At 38.0% G+C, this 18,346-nt stretch overlaps 1 protein-coding gene and 1 long non-coding RNA gene across 2 annotated transcripts; both read right to left on the bottom strand.

The window, feature by feature from the left end:
- Positions 1-277: 277 nt before the first annotated feature.
- Positions 278-9,226, bottom strand: LOC108147898. Its single transcript, XR_001774534.2, has 3 exons — positions 9,122-9,226; positions 6,693-7,078; positions 278-384 (listed from the first exon to the last, which is right to left on the bottom strand). It is a non-coding gene; the product is annotated as an uncharacterized LOC108147898 (long non-coding RNA).
- A 991-nt stretch (positions 9,227-10,217) lies between these two features.
- On the bottom strand, positions 10,218-11,835 carry LOC108147869 (WD repeat-containing protein 82). The gene is made up of 2 exons (XM_017274627.2): positions 11,554-11,835; positions 10,218-11,213 (listed from the first exon to the last, which is right to left on the bottom strand). Exons 1-2 carry the CDS (start codon positions 11,806-11,808, stop codon positions 10,266-10,268), a joined length of 1,203 nt encoding a protein of 400 aa, XP_017130116.1. The 5' UTR covers positions 11,809-11,835; the 3' UTR covers positions 10,218-10,265.
- Positions 11,836-18,346: the final 6,511 nt, after the last annotated feature.

Raw genomic sequence — 18,346 nt, 5'->3', positions numbered from 1 at the left:
GATTGAGACTTCTTTCCGCGCTTCTCTTGTAAGCAAATAGGGCGGGTTCTCCTACCCCTGGGAAAATCGAGCTCGATTTTCAAGCCCCCGGAAATCCCTCCTTTGTTGTTTCTGTTTGGAAAATGATTTGCACTTTGTTGCCCAATTGTTTTGTCGGCTGACGTCCTTTTTGACTTGTCGATGTAATTTAATTTGACAGCACAAAATTCGCAATTTGCATTGGAATTGCCAGCGGCCAATTGGCGGTACAGCGCAAAGTTGAAAGTAAATCCGTAAAATCGTTTTTCCATACAAATAATGAAAATGACATCAGCAGACAGAGACCTCGGGGAAGGGCGGAGAAAATTGAAAGTGGAGTGCAAAAATTATACGGTCCGTGCGTGCCTGAAAATTATTGAAAAATAAAAAGAAAAAGTGGGAAAGGTGAGTTTAAAAACATATTTAAATTCAATTAAAATGGCTGTTAAAATCTATGTTTAATAAAAAAAAACAAATTAAATACATTGATAAGAAAGCGGAATAGTTCAAGTAAATGTCTATGCATACTACACATGGTTTGTATACTTTTTAATAACTGTTAAGATACTCATTATAATATATATTTGTATGCACTGTAAAATGACTGTAATTTGCGTGTTATTCTATAAATCTCACCACTGTGCAGCCAATTGATATTAGGGGCAACTGTTTCCCAGTGGCTCACTGCTGACCCTTTCAAGTTTCGAGTTTGGGGCAGCGCGGCTCATTAAGAAGCCATCAGGCATCCGGTGGCAAATCCTTGCCGAGCAACAATCGTTGTCGTGATCCTGCCCCGACCACTCCAACCCCCTCAATCCTCGGCAAAAAACCCCCAGTGTGCATGTGATAGGAGTCCATGAAATGGCGCAGGGACCCAATGAGCGAAGTGCAAAACCGGCGAACTGACGATGGTCATGTGTTTTATGCAAATTCAATTGTTTCCTGTTGCATTGCAAATTGTTTGCCACTGGCAATCGGAATCGATGCCCACCCTATTTTACCCCCCTGCAGTGGATACGCATTTGTTGCGTGGTTCGATTGTGAGTGGGTGGTGTGCTGGGTGGTTGGGTGGTTTGTTGGGTGAGTGGGTGGTTGGGTGGTTGGATGAGTAGTTGAGTGCAATACACCGTGTGCCCGAAGCTGCCACTGAAGAGATGCGTCTGCATTAATGAAGTCGCCATCAACGGCGAAAGACAGCTTCGCTTCAGGGGAATTGAGTGGGAGATATCATGGATTTCTGGGCTCTGAAAAAAACAAATCACGTTTTTTTCTTAAATTTTTTCATACCACTGTTTCAGCTCTTCAAATTATCCCTTTTGAGCCCGAACATTTTCTAAAACACCAGAAAAGCGTAAAAAAAACAAAATCAGAAAGATTGAGAAAGATTTATATAAAGTATCAGTAGTTTAATATTTTAATTATTTTATTTTTGATAAAACTAACTGATACCTTTTAGAGTATAAAATATTTAATTTAATACAACCTTCCAAGATTTAGGTGGTTTATCGTGCTGAATTTGTATACTTCGTTCTACATTTGATTTTTATAATATTTGAACTGTTATGATGTGATATAGTATACAGCAACATATTTTTAAGTGTTCACAATTATTTTATCTTTGTCTTCTCTGTGTGTTCTATTTATGCTTTTTTTTAAGTGTGCAACACTTTGCCGCTGCGAGATTAAATCATAAAGTTTTTATTTGACGCACCCACCCACTAGTTTGCCCGCCGCAAAATCTGTGTACCAACGGCAGCGACGAACGACAAACAGAAACCGAGCAAACAAATTAAGCGGCAATGACATGCAAGTTTAGACGATCCCACAAAACACACACATAACAACACAAACACACTCGCACCCACACACTCTGAAATTCAGAACGCACACTCACTTCACACACACACACACATAACTTTGATGCCGCAATTTATAAATGCCATAAGCCCCCGGTTTTTAGCCCCTTGCGACTCCTTCCAATTGCGTGTGCTTGACAATTTGCATACAAATGTGTACACAAAATAATACCTGCCAATAAAAATAATTGACAACTGACAGTAAAAATAAACAAAGCCACACACGCACTCACAATTTTGCTTTGGTGAAGCAAAGCAGAGTAAACAAAGGATGCACATAAAAAGCCTGGGAAAACTTTAAGCAGCTGTCAGATTGATTGGAGAAGTATTTCCGAAAATATGGGGGCCTGAAAAAGAGGGCTCATGTGGCTTATGCCTAATAAAGTTGGCATCGTCACCTTGATTGGGGAATGTGGGACGTGATTTTCATATTAAATATGTTAAATTAAGGTCGACTGCGGAAACGGTGATGGGAAAACATATTTTAAGCTGAATATAATGGTAAGTAAAATCAATTTGTATGTCAACGGTAATAAATTTTAAACGAAATATAAAAAGCTCAACCTTTTTGACATTTAAAGACATTAAACAATTTTTTAAAAAAATTTATTTGACAAAGCCCTGATCATAAAAATTTTGTTGTGGATATATATTTTATATTTTGATCGGAAATAATTGAAATTAAGTAACATTCGAATAACACTTTAAGAACGTCTCTGAGTGAGTAGTAATTTTTAACACTGTCAAAAAATATATTTATAATGTACATAAATTTTGGAATTTCCAATTATTACATCTACAACTCTTTCTAACAACTTTTCTAATATCTTCATAAGGCAAAGCGCTCTGCGGTTAGGCTTTAATTGAATATCGCATGTCAAGGCATGCTAGCCGGGCTTTTATTATTTTCACCTTATTGTGACGGGGTACAACGCCCACAAAAATCCCTCAGCCCCCTTCATTCACCACATAATCCACGCCTCTTTCCACAGAGCAACTGGCAATTATGCTTGGCTTTGCTTTTTGTGCACAGGACCAAGCGCACTTCATTTGCCGCGCACAACAAACAAACCACGCATCTAAATATTTTACACACGAAACTACACCTCTAAAACTGTAGGTACGTTAGCTAAAAATGTAACTTTAAATAAAGTAACACCAATATATAAAATAAAAACTATTATTAGTTAAAAGTTAAATGAATAAAAATAGCCATTTTGTTAAAGCAAAAACTTTTCATAGTATTTTGTATTTGTGTACCAGTAAAATCATAAGTTTTTATTTTCAGTGAAAAAATCACCCCACGTGAGTTTACCCCTTCGACCACGCCCACATCGTCCTTAGTTTACTTCACTAGCCTTTTTGTGTGGTTCGCAGCCAGCCCCGAGCGTTAAAGTTAACAAATAAGGCTTAAAAACTGGCTGCGTGTGCGAGTGTCACGCCTCCACAGAACCACACCCACTGGAGCCGCCTATTTTTATATCTGTGCTTCATGGATCGTTTTAATTAGTTTATGTACGCTTTAGTTAAAATATTTTAAAATGCTACATAATTCTTTTCATTAAAGAACAAACAATTCTGCGTAATTAATTGTATTAAGTTCAATTCCAATTTTGTATTTTTTTCTAATCAAAATTAATGACATTTTCGGGAAGTAATTAATTAGAGCATGGGAGATGGATGGCACAACGACCAAAAACTGACACGGTGTCAGGCTGTCTGGTAATTGACAAGCCATTATTGTAATTAAAATATCTCATACGCAGCGTTGTCACAGTCGGAAACTGAAGTTCGGTGGGTGGTGGCTGTCGCACATAAATCTTGTCGCGCTTGTGGCCGTCACTTGTAGCTTTGCATTTATTTATGCAAAACAAACCGAATACTCTGTCCTTCGTTTGCCACTCGTTTTGATTCCTGCGGTCAAAATAATTGCCGCTCTGGTAATAAAATTTGATTTATTCTGTAACACTCAAGCAAGACCTGTTTTTCATAGCGCTCGCGAACTGTGACCTCTTTTCTAACAAAAAATGTTCAAGTATTTCAAATCAAAAATGGTAAAAATGGTCCCTAGAGGGTCATAAAAACAGGGGAAGAGAAACAAAAATAAAATAACCAAAAAGGCAATTTCGGTAAAGGAAACCAGTCTTCACAAATGATTTTGATTAGGGGCTAATTGTTTTTAAAAATAAACCTACACTCCACTTTAGAAGTAATTTATGAACAAGGTGGACTTTGATTAATATGTCCTATACTTAATTATATTACAAAACGTTATATCGGATATTTATTAACAGAACCTGTTAGTTTTCTTTAATTATTAAAATTAAACTCTATATATTTTTATATTTATTAAGTTTAGTCTTTAGAATTGTTCTTATAATTTTGAAGACATCCTACTACAGCAATCTTAATAATTAATGATTATTACTGCGGTGGCCCACAAAGTAATGGCCAGAACATCGTCCATATCAATTGCTGTCCGGAGTGAAAAATACACTAAGACCGGCAAAAAGCGCAGGACGAAGCGAAAGCAGAATTCAATTAAAAAATACTTTCTGGCATTATTTAATGCGGCAACATTTGTAACCCACCGATGTCGGGTAAAATCACTGCATCACTGCCCAACACCCATCGCCACCCCTCAGAGAGAAAAAATCGCATTAAAAGCCTGCTAAAAGAAAACAAAAGCAGAAATCCCTTCGCTTTTCCGCATTTCCTTCTTTTTTTAAAATTTTTTTTTTGTTGCTCTCTGGCCGTGTTTTGTTTTGTTACCCAAAGCGCATTTTTCACTTAGCTGGCAGTTTTGCTGGCTCGTCTCTTCTCAGGCTTTGTTTGCGTCTGTTTTCCGCGCTGGCCAATCACGCATTTGGCCAAAGCCCAGTCCCGGCCAGAACTGGCCAAAACCGGCAGATAAGACCAGAACACAAAAACACGGCGGGGGGAGGGTCGAAAACAGCAGCAGCAGAGCAGCAGTACCAACAAAATCGAATGCAATTTATTTTCTAGTTACTGTTAAGCTGATTGCAACTGCGATGGCAATGGCGATACCGGCGCTCTCCGAGCCTCCTGGCCTAAGGGCTAATTCTTACACGGATAAAAATAAATTAAATTATCATCACATTGTCATTTAGTTAATGGAAAAATAAAAATAAAGATTAATTAATAAATAAAGAAAATATCTCAAGCAATAAGGCATTGGTTTAAAAATAATACAGATTTATTAGAACTATCTAAAAAATTAGTATTTTTAACAAGTATCTAACCTTTGTTACCTAGAATCCTTTCACATATCTTGATAAAATACTTTTTAAAGGTAATTTCATTTGAAAGTCATTAAAACGCAATTCCATTTATGCTACATCAAAATCCTTTTTAAATGTTATATATTGATATTAACTTCAGTGTACTCTTGAGTCCTGAAAAATCCTTTGAGCTGTACATGAGTACCTCTAGCTCCCCTATTCCTTTCGAAACCGCCATGATGCAGCTGGGAACGCACAAAAAACAAACCTTTGGCTGCCGCGAATTTGGCCAAAAGGCCAAAAGCGTCACTTAAAAACGAATCAACAGAGCACAAATGCCTTTTGGCGTTGGAGCTGGAAATTTTGGAACTAGTTGGGGGCTATAAGTGTACTGAAAATGGGAGGAAAATAAATAAAGAAAAAATCGTATTTTGAGTAATTACTAAATGAATTCGAAACCAATAAAGGCAAGCATTACATAAAAGTAGAAAGGAATCAATACTTAATTTTTGAAATAAATTTTAAAGGTGCCCAAATATACTATTCCAGAACAGCAAAAATTAAATACCGTTCATACAACAACTAGTTCTTTTTGCACACATCACTATTCTTTCAGACAATCCTTCCTTTACGGGATGTCGTTTGGCCACTTTACAAAGCTGAAAGCAAAAATTCCAATTTAAGCGGCGTGTCAAAATTGCAAATCAAAGTTTAGGGTTCCCAGGTCCGCGACTTTTACCGAGTGTTTGTGTGAAAATTGCTTGATTGAACGCCCGATTGAGTGACTGACAACTGGCTGACAGCCATGGAAGGCACACGGACAGGCCAGAATGGACAATTGCCAAATCGTCGCAATTGTCCCCACTCCCTAGAACTCATATTCGCATTCAAATGGATGGGAACAACGGAAAGGAAAGGGTCGACCAAATGGTCGGTTAATTTGAGGCAATCACAGGACAAATTGAAGCCACAGCAATCTCAAAAACTGTTGCAGTGTCGTCAATTTTATGCCACACAGATTGGGGTAGTATTATAGTTTCAGAAGGGATCAACCAATGATGCGTATTGACCAAGCCGAGTCCTCTTTGCCATCGCCTCGGGTAGCCAAACGGGATTCACAATGCTCACAGTTTATGTAAATATATTTTGCGATTGATTGGCAAGAAAAACTGAACTACAAGAAAAAGGAACAAGATCAGGAAATTTATGAGCTATGTATATATAGGCTTGAAAATGCAGGATGAAATAGGGAAGGTTCTTTACTTAAAATAGTACTAAAGGTAATTATTTAACGTATAGTGCTAGCCTACATTCATAGAAAGAAACTTTGAAAGCATATATTAAATTTCAAGGTTGTTTATTACTTAAGATCGATTCAAAAGCACATTCACTTAAATGTAAAGTATTTAACTTGAAACTTATAGGAAGGCAAAGATATCAGTTATTAAAAAGGATTAAAGTTTAGCCGCCGTTAGAGAAAAGAGCAAAAACTATGTTAATGGTAATAAATAAGTTTTATAACTTAAAACTGTAAGAAAAAGGTAATTTTTTTAGATATAAATTAAAGATCGTATACCTGTGAAAAGTTCTTCCAAGGGAATGCTTCAGATCTCGAATCCACAGCCATTAGCACGTGCTATTCATGGTCCAATTCAAATACACTTCTGAAGTAAGTCAAACGAGGGTGAAGCAACAACGTGCGTGTAATTGTGTCGCCTGGGACATTGGGCCTAATCCCTAGCCCGTGGCCACTTTTGCTGCTGCCACTTAAAAATCCACTTAATCCCGCCGACTTACAAAAATAACAAAAAAAAAAATAAAAGAGAGAGCAAAGCAGGGTAGAACAAATCTGGGGCCCTGGGAATGTGGAACCTTGTTTCGCCCCTCGCTCTGACGTATTCAAACTGCAAGTCGATTGTTATTTTTACGCCAGCGGCGGAAATAGACATCCTGCCCCGCGTCCTGTGAAACGAAAAAAAAAAGAAAACTTTAACACAACTTTTGTCGAAAGCGCGGCTGGGAAAACAGGGAAATGGCGAAGAAAAGGCGGACAAGTCAATGTCGACTGAAGGAGTAAATTTTGTGCGGCAGTTGGCCAAAGTTTTGCTCTGACTACGTAGGACCAGCCATTATTGAAAGTGCCCGTTGAGTAATTTAAAAGTTTGCCCCCCAGGTCTCAACTTGTAGTCACCCATTGAACCCGTCGAGGTATTGAGGTCAAATTGATTCTTTATAATAACAAGAATTCAGACTTTAAATCATGTGCCTTTACAAGCCAAACTTGTTGTTTCCTGTTGGCCGATGCATGCAACCGATTGCCTTTTCGAGTACATAAAATTCCTCAATAATTTTAGCTCGCTAAAAGTTTTTCTGGCTTTGTAGTTCATAAAAAGGGGCCAACACAGTAGGACTTAACTAGAACTAGAGATGACAGCGTAAGGCAAATTAAATATAAACAGTTTTTAAAGGAAATAAGTGAAATAAGTATATTTAGTTTGGTTATAGAAAAAAAGATTTTTAATGTCAAAATATAAATTTTTAGATCTTAAGCTATTTGTATAAATTGATAATTTAAAACTAGAACTAGTAATCACAGTTTGAGGCTAATAGAAAAAGCCTATTTTAAAATAAAAAATTACTACAAAAGATTTTCAATCTCAAAATATTTAAAGTTATTTGAAAATATTTTTTGATATATTCTGTAATTCAATTTTTAATAAATAGTTTTCTATTTAATTATAGAACAAATATTTTGTTCATTTCGCAAAAACCTTGCCCGCTCATCTCTAAAACTTGCTTTCCCAATTCGATTGCCCTAAAACAAGATTAGTGCTTGGGGTCAACGAAATCCGCTTTTATTACCAAACGCATTAAATATTCTTGCGTCATTGGACAGAAAGCCATGGGGCATAGGAAAAGGAATTTGTGGTCCGTGCATCTACTTTACTATATAGGAAAAGGGAAAAAGGACGCGACTATGTGTCGGGGCCATTTGGGATTTGTTTTACAATTTAGTCACGCGCCCGGCTCGTTTCTTTTTACATTTCGTGTCCACCTTTTTAATTAATTTCTCCTTTCGCCGCATTTGGCGAGATGAGAAAGCCATTTACGCGCTTCAAAGGATGCTCGTTAGGGGCTCTTTGTCGCGCTAATGGCAATGTCCATGCAAATCAAAATGGCGACACGCCGACATCCGTTTCCGGTGCTCATTTTCCACTCTCTCTCCCCCTCTCTCTCTCTTTCGCTCTGCTTGACTCCCAACGCTCCAACTTAATCCTTCTTCCCGCACATTTGTCGCATGCGTTAATTTATGTTTGCCTAGTTTCAGTTACCAACTTTTGTACTTAATTAGCATAATGAGAGGTTCTCGGCTGCCGCTGTTATTGTTCCTGTTTGCCCTACTGCAACACCCAAAGAACTCCTTCAGCAGGAGTGTATTTAGTTAGTTTGTAGACTTTACGAGTGTCTAGCAGTTGCACACCTACGGCGCAACTTTGATCAAACATTGAAGATCTCAGCAGTTCATTATTGCTTTAAGTCGCAATGCCTGCATGGAAGTAATTACTTCAGCCCAAAAAGTTAAGGGAAAATTAATTAAAATGCGAAAGCACATTGTCCTATTAAAACAGTATAAATTAAATCTTGTATTTTTTTTGGGATTCACCACGAAATTACTTTAAAAATATGTAAGGCCTAGAAAACGATCAATTACTATTATTCAGATAACTAAAAGTTGTTTTATTAAGGCAAAATCATTCGTCATTTATTCCTTGCACTTGGCCTCACACTTTTCTTTACTGTCAAACCTGTTTTTATTGCCACCACAGCCACTATAAATAAAGTCTAAGCATTCCTTTTTATCCACATAATATGAGAACAGTTTACTACTATTATAGCATTCCTTTACATAAAATACATCGTCAGCTGGCTTAAGTCCACAAATGGCTAAAACAACGAATAGTTTATGGAATTTAAGTTAAGGTGTTTTATATTTATAATACTCACGATCTTTTAGTCCAGCAACAAGGTCAAATAGGACTAAGAATAAATAAAATGGGACAACTTTCATAACAAAGATAAAATTCATATTTTGACAGTTAAGATTTCAACTATATTTATCAACGAAATAAAAATGAATGAAGATTTTACATAGTTTCGCTTTGAAGTAACTTTAAAAGCCATAACGATGGGAATTACGTGAAAAACTATTTTAATAAATGGGACTAATCCAATTATTTTTTTACACAACAAGGAAAAGATTTCTTTGTATAACTATTAATATTGTATATCTTTAAATTGACATTAAATTTATTTTTTAAATGCATTTCTGTTGACTTCCTAATTTCAAAAATGTTGTTTGCACAAAAAACACAAATTATAACTTTATTTTTTTAATTAACTCAATGCTTTTTTTTAACTGAAAAAGTAGTTCAGTCTAGGAAAAATAATTACCTACAAATTAATATTAATTTTATACAAGCATTTAAAAAATCAATGCTATAATTGTATTTTGGATGCCACATATTTCTCAAAAGTGACCTCAAACTGGTTCTCTTTCAATAAACTAACATATATTCTTGGCCGCATACTAAAACAAGTTAAGTACAAGAACATAAAACATGCTTTTGACTGTGGTTCACAGCTTGTGCAGATTTTGTGCAATCGCATGATGAGGCACATTCAAAACTTCATAACGCTCAGGGAAAGTTTAAGAGGAGAATACCAAGAGCAACCATTCACATATTCAGTTGGAGTAACAACTTCAGAAAGTTCAACAGCAATTTGTGTGTTCTTTTTGGGGGCTTTTCCGCAAAAGATTTCATTAATATTAAAAGAGAGGGAATTCTTTTTATGGCCACAGAAACTAAATGAAACGCTTGTCAGTGCCTCAGTATACGACTGACTATACACACACACACACACACCCAAGAGTTGGTCAAAAGTTTGCGGACCACCTTCTTTTTGGAGTCGAACGCAGCCAGCTGTGCAATTTGCTGGTGAAACTCAACAATTTGTGTCGGGAAAGCATAAGAACTGTCCAGGAAGTTTGGGTGGTCTCCTGCAGCGAGTTGGTCGGCAAACTTTTGGCCAAGACCTAGAGTTGATTGATAACCCTTATATTTATTCGAAGGACAGATCTGTACAATTCTTAGTCATCGGTTATTTCACCATCCTCAAGGTCCTCCTTATTTTGGGTTTTGGCAAGATCCTCCGACTCTGAGCAAGCTCTTTTTTTGGCTGCCAAACTGCTGGAGTTTAGCCTCTTCCTCAGCGAATACACATCCACTTTTGGCTTGGGCATGCAAATGGGCTTGTGAATCTGTATGGGCTGGTCCTCCTTCTGATCCTCTTCGTCCTTGATGGAAACCGTTTCGCCTGGCTTCAAGCGATCCACCCAATCGTACACTCCATTGGCCATGGGCATCCAGAAGACTAACAGCAGATCGCTGCTCACAAACAAGGTGGCTTTTGGATTGAACCGCAGACATCGCACAGGACCCACATTGTTGCCTTTTAGCACGGCCACAGGATATCCGTCGGCAGCCCGCCAAATATGAATCCGGCCCTCATCAGCTCCGGAAAGTATGAATTGCGAATCGGGAGTGTAGGAGGCATCCAGCGGCTGCCTCTGCTGATTCGAATAGCCCGAGAAGGACTGCTGGAAGGTCCCGTCGAAGGCCGAGACACTGAAGCACCACGAGTGATCCGTGCCGAGCAGCATGCTCTTGCCATTAGGCGCAAACTGCAACTGCGTCCATTTGGCCTTGTCGTTCACCTGATAGACGAACTTCTGGCACGGCTGCTCGCCCAGCATCCGCACATCGTGTATCTCGATCCGTTCCGTATCCGTACTGGTGGCCAGGACCAAGCCGGCAGGATCAAAGGCACACAGCGGGCTTACAAGCTGCTTCAGGTGATAAATGTGCGTGGAGGCACGAAAGTCCCACACATAAACCTGATCATCCCGTCCGACGCTAACGAACACATTATCGTTTCCCGGCTGCGAGACCAATCTGTGTGCAACCTTTGAATGTCCACTGAATAAACGTACGCAACTACGGGCTTCCAGATCCAGACAACGAATGGAAAAGTCATGCTGTCAAAAAGGTTTTGATGAGGATTTAATATTAATTTTAACTTTTTTTTTTTTCAAAATTATACATTTCACAAGCTGTAATTGAATATTATTTTATATCCAAATGTTCAAATATAAAGTGATGTACCATTTTTTTTCTAAAACCAATATCCAAAAATTTAAATTGAATATTGTTATAACTTTTTTAAAAAAACAAATTTTAGAACCGAGTTTCCTGTAGACTCTTTCAATAATTTATTAAAGTGAATGCTGCATTTTCTACCTCGACCCATTCACCTCATGGCTCAAAGCCTTGCCTTTGTGTACCTTAGGCCACGACTGCTTCTTTGAAGGCTCTTACCTTTGAGCTGGAGTGCAGGACGCGAGTGTCCTGCTGGGTGAAGCAGGCCACCTCGGGAAGGTAGTGGTGCATGTGCACCTGGCAAAGGACCGCCTGACGAGTGCAGTTGAAGATCGAGAGGGCGGCGTGGTCGCAGGTTAGCAGTCGTCGTCCGTCCACGGAAAAGTCCAAGGAGAGCTTGTGCTCGTCCGTCTCCTGGAACACCTTGGCCACCCGGAACTGACGCATAGCATCGTCGTTCAACCTCATAGACATTTTGGCTAAAACTGAGTCTTAACTCTGAATCGACTCCCAAATGGAATGTGACATCAAAAGCACAGGCAACTGCATTTTTGGTTTTTTATAAAAAAATCTTAAGAATGATTTTCATAACCTATTATAGGAAGAAATCACTAAGGTTTTTACCTATATCATAAAGGTGTCTTAAATAAAGCAATATAAATTACGAACGTCGTCTTTCGTAATAAATCCATAAGACCTCCAGACTAACAATAATATGTATGCAACATGGACTAAACTAATTCCTAATGAAAAATCATTGAGTTTATTGTTAAATTCAAAGCTTTTGCAGTTTTCAAAACAGTATTCAACCAGCTTCATTTTCAAGTGACTGGCTTTAAGCGATTTGAATTTTCTCCGGATCAAGTTGATTAAATCAAGCCTGCCACGCCCAGTTGACCGCCCACTGCGGCAGCTGGGGATGCATTTTAATTTCCATTTCGCGACCAAGTCCCAGATACCGTCGCTCCCCTTCATTGCGTCTCATTAGAGACGCTAGTGGGTGGGTAAGTGGTGGAAATTGAGAAAAAAACAGTCTGCTGAGCTGGCAACGCAGTTTGCGCCCACAGCTCCAATCTCTACTTGTTGACCAAATGCCAGCAACTTGTTATTTAGGCCGATTTGCGTCATTAGTGCAGTTCTCCAAATGTTTTTCCTGCCGGAAACCCAAAAACTGAGTCTAGGCACCAGCTGTCGAGTGGGCAAACATTTTTGGCAGTAATAATTGAGGAAAACTCTATGGGTAGAAAGTGAACTTTAGCTCTCTCTCTCTCTCTCTCTCTCTCTATTACTAGTGCGATTTAAGCTGGAGAATATAAAAACTTTTGATTAAGTATTGCGATACTGCCGAAAACCCTTAGTTTAATTAAGAACTTATACTATATAAGAACAAATTCTTTAATTAAGTCGTTCTGCTTCTTACCATTAGTAAATAGTTCTTTCGTAAGAATAAAACTTTTATTAATACATTTTTATGTCTCAGTGAATTGGGTAAACTCTATTGACATTTTATCATAAAATTCTTATCACTTACAGTATTATTTATTTATGTTATGTCATTTTTCGAGCTTACTAATATAAATATAGAGTATAAAGCAAATTAAATCGAAAAAAAAATTAATTAAAATTGAAATAAAAAATTTGTATCGTTTCTTAACTGTACAACATCGTGATAAAAATGAATTCACTTTGTTGGCTAAGAGCCCTTGAAACTGGCGCTCAGCACCGCTGCAATGAGTTTGCCATCAAAATGCGGATTTGTGCAGCGACCTCGGACTTAGCACCTGGCCATATCGATAGCCAGAGTGGCCGGAATGGACTTGGTGACCCTGGGATAGCGGATGCGACTTGGCCCAAAGGCAAATGTAATTGTAATGTAAGCGGAAATAAGCGCCACGAGGACACGCAATGCCCAGTGCTGACTGTTCACTGCTGATGATGCTGATGCTGATGCTGATGCTGTTGCTGATGCCCTCCCATCTGGCGTCGCATTTTAATTAAAATTTATAAGCCTTGGTCGGGGATTTGGCACCGAGCCACAGGATGTTGGCAGGACCAAAAGGCGGGAGCGCAGGACCCGAGCAGTCATTGCTGGCACGGCGTTTTAAGCTTTTAAGTTGCGGTGGATTTGCGAGGCTGCGAATCGGATTTTATATGAAAATCAACTGCGGTGCGCATAAATTAAAAATCAGGCCGCAACAATACAAACAAAAATGTGGGTGGCGTTTGCGTGGGAAGCCTCTGTGCGAATTATTTGTAATTAATTTGCTGTATTAGCTTTCTCCCGCACAGCCACAGGTATTTCCATTGATCCCAGGTGGAAAAAATAAAGGAGGAAAAAATTGCCGTGCAATTTGCGCATTTGTGGCTTTGATTGTCGAATTAAATTTAATTTTTTTAAAAGGAAAACAATTTTAAATTATTGTTATTATCCATTTCAATGGCTCTTTCCATAATTGTTTTCGATCGAATGTTATTAATATTATCAATTACGATTATTGCTATGGTAAAGAATGGGCAACAACAAACAAGTGACATCGAACCTATGAGCATTTTAAGCAACATTTTGTTGTTGAACTAATTAGACAGATATTACATTTTCAATTTTTCACTTCGTGTTAGCACAATATAAAGAATTAAAGACGTAAATAAATGGCTTTTAATCAGTCTATTCCTTTGCTAGTGCTTAAAACACAATTCGCTGGCTACTTGCTTTTCCAACTGATGATGAGCACTACTTAATATAGGTTTCGAATATCCACTGATCAAGGCGGATGCAAAAGTCCACTATGAGAAAGAAACCCCTTGGACCTTTGAATATCTCTAGAAAAAAAGGCTTTTGCTTAAACATGTATCATCATTGCAATTTTTGATTATATTGCATGGAATGCCAGAGAAAGTACGTCAAAGGATATCCGAGGTAGATCATAAACAAAGGGTGATGCTTAAAAAAGTTAAAGTTAAGACCAAGAGCTAAATTCTAATATTAAATAAGTGAATAATGAAATTGTTCATATCAAATTTCCACTAAATTGACAGCTACATTTTGTTGCTATTATTTTGTTTGCATAAAACCATCGTTTTTGCCACAATCGTCGTCTATTTCGCCTGCCAGGGATTACTGTCCACTGAATCCTTATCATTGCACCACAGACACACAGAACCGGAGCTGGAATCCCACAAACTGGTAGCCATTAATTGGCGCCTTTCGATTATCCTTACGACAAATACCCATTTGGCAAACGGCCAACCAGGATTTCTGTTATCCAAAGCACTTTTTACTGATATTTTATGCGCCATCCTGCACTGCAATTGCACTAATTGCGATTTTAGGCACGTTCGCTGGCCATTTGCATAACACGAATTCGCCATTTAATTGTTCAAAACACAGATTCAAAACTTCGTGCACATGATGTCATCGAACGTTGTGTCAAAAATCCGGAGAGACGAGAAAAATGGGGAAAAAATTAAATTATAAATCTGTTGGCTGGGCAACAATTTAATTGCTTCATGTTCGACTCAAATCGAAAATCCGCTCCAATGGATTTTTGTTGTTAAGCCAAAGTGCATTTTGTTGTCAAGTTTTGAATGAATTCCTTAAGAGAGCATAAATTTTATAAGCACATGGTATTGGTTGGGTCGGAATGGAGCATGCCCGGTGAAGTGTCAAGTTTATTACGAACGGGGTGGGGGAACTCGATTTGGCCCAGGATAAAGTGTCAAAATGGCAGCACAGCTAAAAATTTGTGCAAATTTTTCAATCACTGTGTGTCCGGGACTATTCACGGGTGTGAGTGCCAGTAAATCCTGGCGACTGTGCGTTTGTCAAGCTGGCAGCCCCAACAATTGCACTTCCCATGCCAGAAGGCGAAAGGAGTCGAAAACCAAAGCCAAAGTTCAAACACAATATCTCAAATATGCACAGGCATGTGCAGATTTTCACGTGTGGTGGTAGATGTGTTTAGAAATGCACCAGCAGGGAAAATGTCAACTTTTGCGACAAACTAAAATTTGTGTTCCACATTATCGATTTTTATTTTATAGTTACTATATTATTTTTAAAATATTATAGTCAAAATGATCTAAAAGTTTTCAAGGAAATACAAATTTCTATATGGTGACACCTTTTTATATAAAACTTAGGGAATTAAAAACAATCAGTCTTAACAAAACGCATTAGCTTCAAACAAAAAAGTGGTGCCAGTAAGATGATAAAAATAAGCACACCACGCTTACAATACTTAAATTTAAACCAAGAAAATTAATTTATCAAAGAAATTAATGAGTAATAGTTCCAGCTTAAAAATATATTGTTTTATACATTTAGAGACCATTGTAAGTAAATTCAAAGCCCTAATGAAGTCCGTGGTACCTTGAATTGAAGTTAAATAGTTCAGCAAGGATTTCATATCACTTCGTTAAAATTTTTTTATTCTCTTTCTTCACTTTTTACAACTTTAAGTTAATCGCCATATTCCTCGCTGTGTAAGCCTGCACTTTTCAGTACATCTGCGTTTGAATGCGTTCCTCGTGCGTTGCTCAGCAGCTGCCTTGCACCTCTGGAATTGAATGGTCCAGGGCCACGCCCCTTCGAGCCGTAAAAGAAGATAAATGACAGAAGTGAGCCATATCAGACGCAGTCAGCCGCCAGCAGCCATCAGCCAGTAGCCAGTTGCCAGTTGCCAGTAGCCAGTTGCCAGTAGCCAGAAACTAGAGCCAGCGTCTCTAACTGCTTTGCATTTGGCCCTGCAGGTCGGCAATTGAAGGCCGGTGCGGCACAATTTGCCATCTTGAGGCTGCAGACGTCGGCCGTCGTCAAATGGTGTGTCCTGTCCCCTCCGCATTCCCCTCAACTTGGTCAACTTTGCATTTGATTAAAAGCGGATAGCCGTCTCTGATGAATTGCACATGTGGCAGCTCCTCGGCCATTGCTTTTGTGCCCTTTTATGCCATTATCAGGGGAAAGTCAAGGCAGATGATACGTATACGTAATACGTAAACGTACTCTTCCCATTCCACAACGCCTATGTACCCCATATCACCTTCACCTTTCCTTGCTGGCCTAGAGCACTCTCGCAATCTCAATGGCAATGGGGTGGGGAAAAAATTTAATTTAATATTCATATGACTGTAAAACGCTACAAAAGTCGCAAAAAATGGAACGGACAGAAAATGCTCGTTAAATAAACCAGAAAAAAGGCAGAAAATAACAGCGAATGTATATATGATATCAAAAAGAAAGTAAAGTAGGAGATATGAATTTGTCACCAAAACGAAAGGGGAATACACTCGTTTTAAATACTACTTTTTTAATTATGGTTGCTATTTGTATGACTTAAAAAAATATTTATAATATTGTGCTATTTTACAAGGCAGTTAACTAACATTGTTTAATTACTAACATGTTTCTAAATTTGTTTAAAGCCCCAATTTATTTATGAATCGATGAACTGTAAGTTGTTAAACTATGAAACCAAAACATAAAACATAAAAACTAATTTTTTCTCATTGGTATAATTTATATTTTCTGTTGAACTTAGTAATTAGTAGTAGTAGTAGTAGTCTGAATTCCAAAGTATATATATCCAAGTCGCTTAAAACTCCTTTTTACGTATTTGCTATATTTATCCAAAAAAAATAATAATAATTAAATAAAATATTAAAAAAATATATATATAGTTTTTTTTTTTCTACTGGCAGAACATTCTTTATTTCTTTCTAGAGAGTAATATACTACCGCTACACAGTTAAAACTCCTTCCGTAAGATCTGTCGCCCAGAAATATGACACTGAGCTCCAGAGGGTGGTTCTTCGCCCCCCCCCAGGAACGTCATACAAAGTAAACACGCTCCGCACTCGACTCATGACAGTGGGCATGAAAATTTATTGCCACCGCCCCCAAAAATACCAGACTCCCAGTCCAGACTGCCAGGCGTTGGAGTTCCGAATCCGAATCCGAATCCGTATCCGAATGCGAATGCGAATGCGAATACGAATCCGCGGCGCATTAAATTTCGGCGGCAGGACGATGTTTGCCATGCAACATGGCGAACTATGGCACTGACAAAAGTTGGAAATGTTGGCCATGGCCAAGTCTGCCATGCGGGAAAAAGAATTACGGACAAAAATGGAAAATGCAGGCAAATAAATTCCAGCAGAAGGAAAAGCTGTGAAGGACCTCCTCGTTATATGACTCCTGGAGCTCGAAATATATATTTTTTAATATGCAAAAATTGCTCACTTGTATTATTTGGTATTATTGTCGGGAAAAATTTGTAAATGTTTTCAAGTAAACACCCTCTATAAATATGTACAAGCTAACGTCAAATAGTACTTGCTTTTAAAATTTAATTAAAAATATATAACATTGCTTGAATAGATTTTGTTTATAGAATTTTTAAAGTGCTTTTGCTCAATAATGCTGAGTAAGCAGATTGGTTTTAAGCAAATATTTTAGCATTTAAATTAAATAAAAACAGTTTTTGTTAATTCAAAAGACTATCTTTTATGTACAATGCATCCAATCAACATAAAAAAGGAGGAAACCTTTAATCGCATGCATATGTGAATATATACATTTCATATCACAATAACAAATATATGTAGCTGTATTTATGATTTTTTCGCAAAGGCAGAAAACGTAAAAGCCATGCGAAAAAAATTAAGAAGTAAAGCGGCTTGGGCCTTCAGTGCTGACAGCGAATTTCCTACTGGCCCACAGTAATTGTCGTTCGTGCTTTTGTGTGCGTGATGTCCTGACAGCTTGCCAATGCTCTTGACAGACTGTCTCTGTATGTGTGTGTCTGTGTGTGTGTGCCAGGATGCGAGGTGTGAGAGTGTGTGTTTGTCTATGACAGGTCCTGCCGCGAATCCGTTGACAGTTGTCAATGTTATTAGCGATATTAAGGAAGCACCGGATGGGCATGTGACAAGTATGTATCTCAAGCACGATTCCCCTAAAGAATTTAAATTGTCTAAAAAAGAAAACAATTTTAAATTGAACATTTAAATAGAC

Source organism: Drosophila elegans, unplaced genomic scaffold, assembly GCF_018152505.1.
Source record: "Drosophila elegans isolate 14027-0461.03 unplaced genomic scaffold, ASM1815250v1 contig_814, whole genome shotgun sequence".
Taxonomy (NCBI): Eukaryota; Metazoa; Arthropoda; class Insecta; order Diptera; family Drosophilidae; genus Drosophila; species Drosophila elegans.
The sequence above is the reverse complement of the archived record's forward strand: the minus strand, read 5'-3'. Positions and strand labels throughout refer to the sequence as shown.

Excerpts from the sequence above, each read along its gene's own strand:
- LOC108147869 (XM_017274627.2), bottom strand. The coding sequence starts at position 11,808 with ATGTCTATGAGGTTGAACGACGATGCTATGCGTCAGTTCCGGGTGGCC. Across the intron at positions 11,214-11,553 it reads TCCTGCACTCCAGCTCAAAG|CATGACTTTTCCATTCGTTG; the intron begins GTAAGAGCCTTC and ends CCTTTTTGACAG.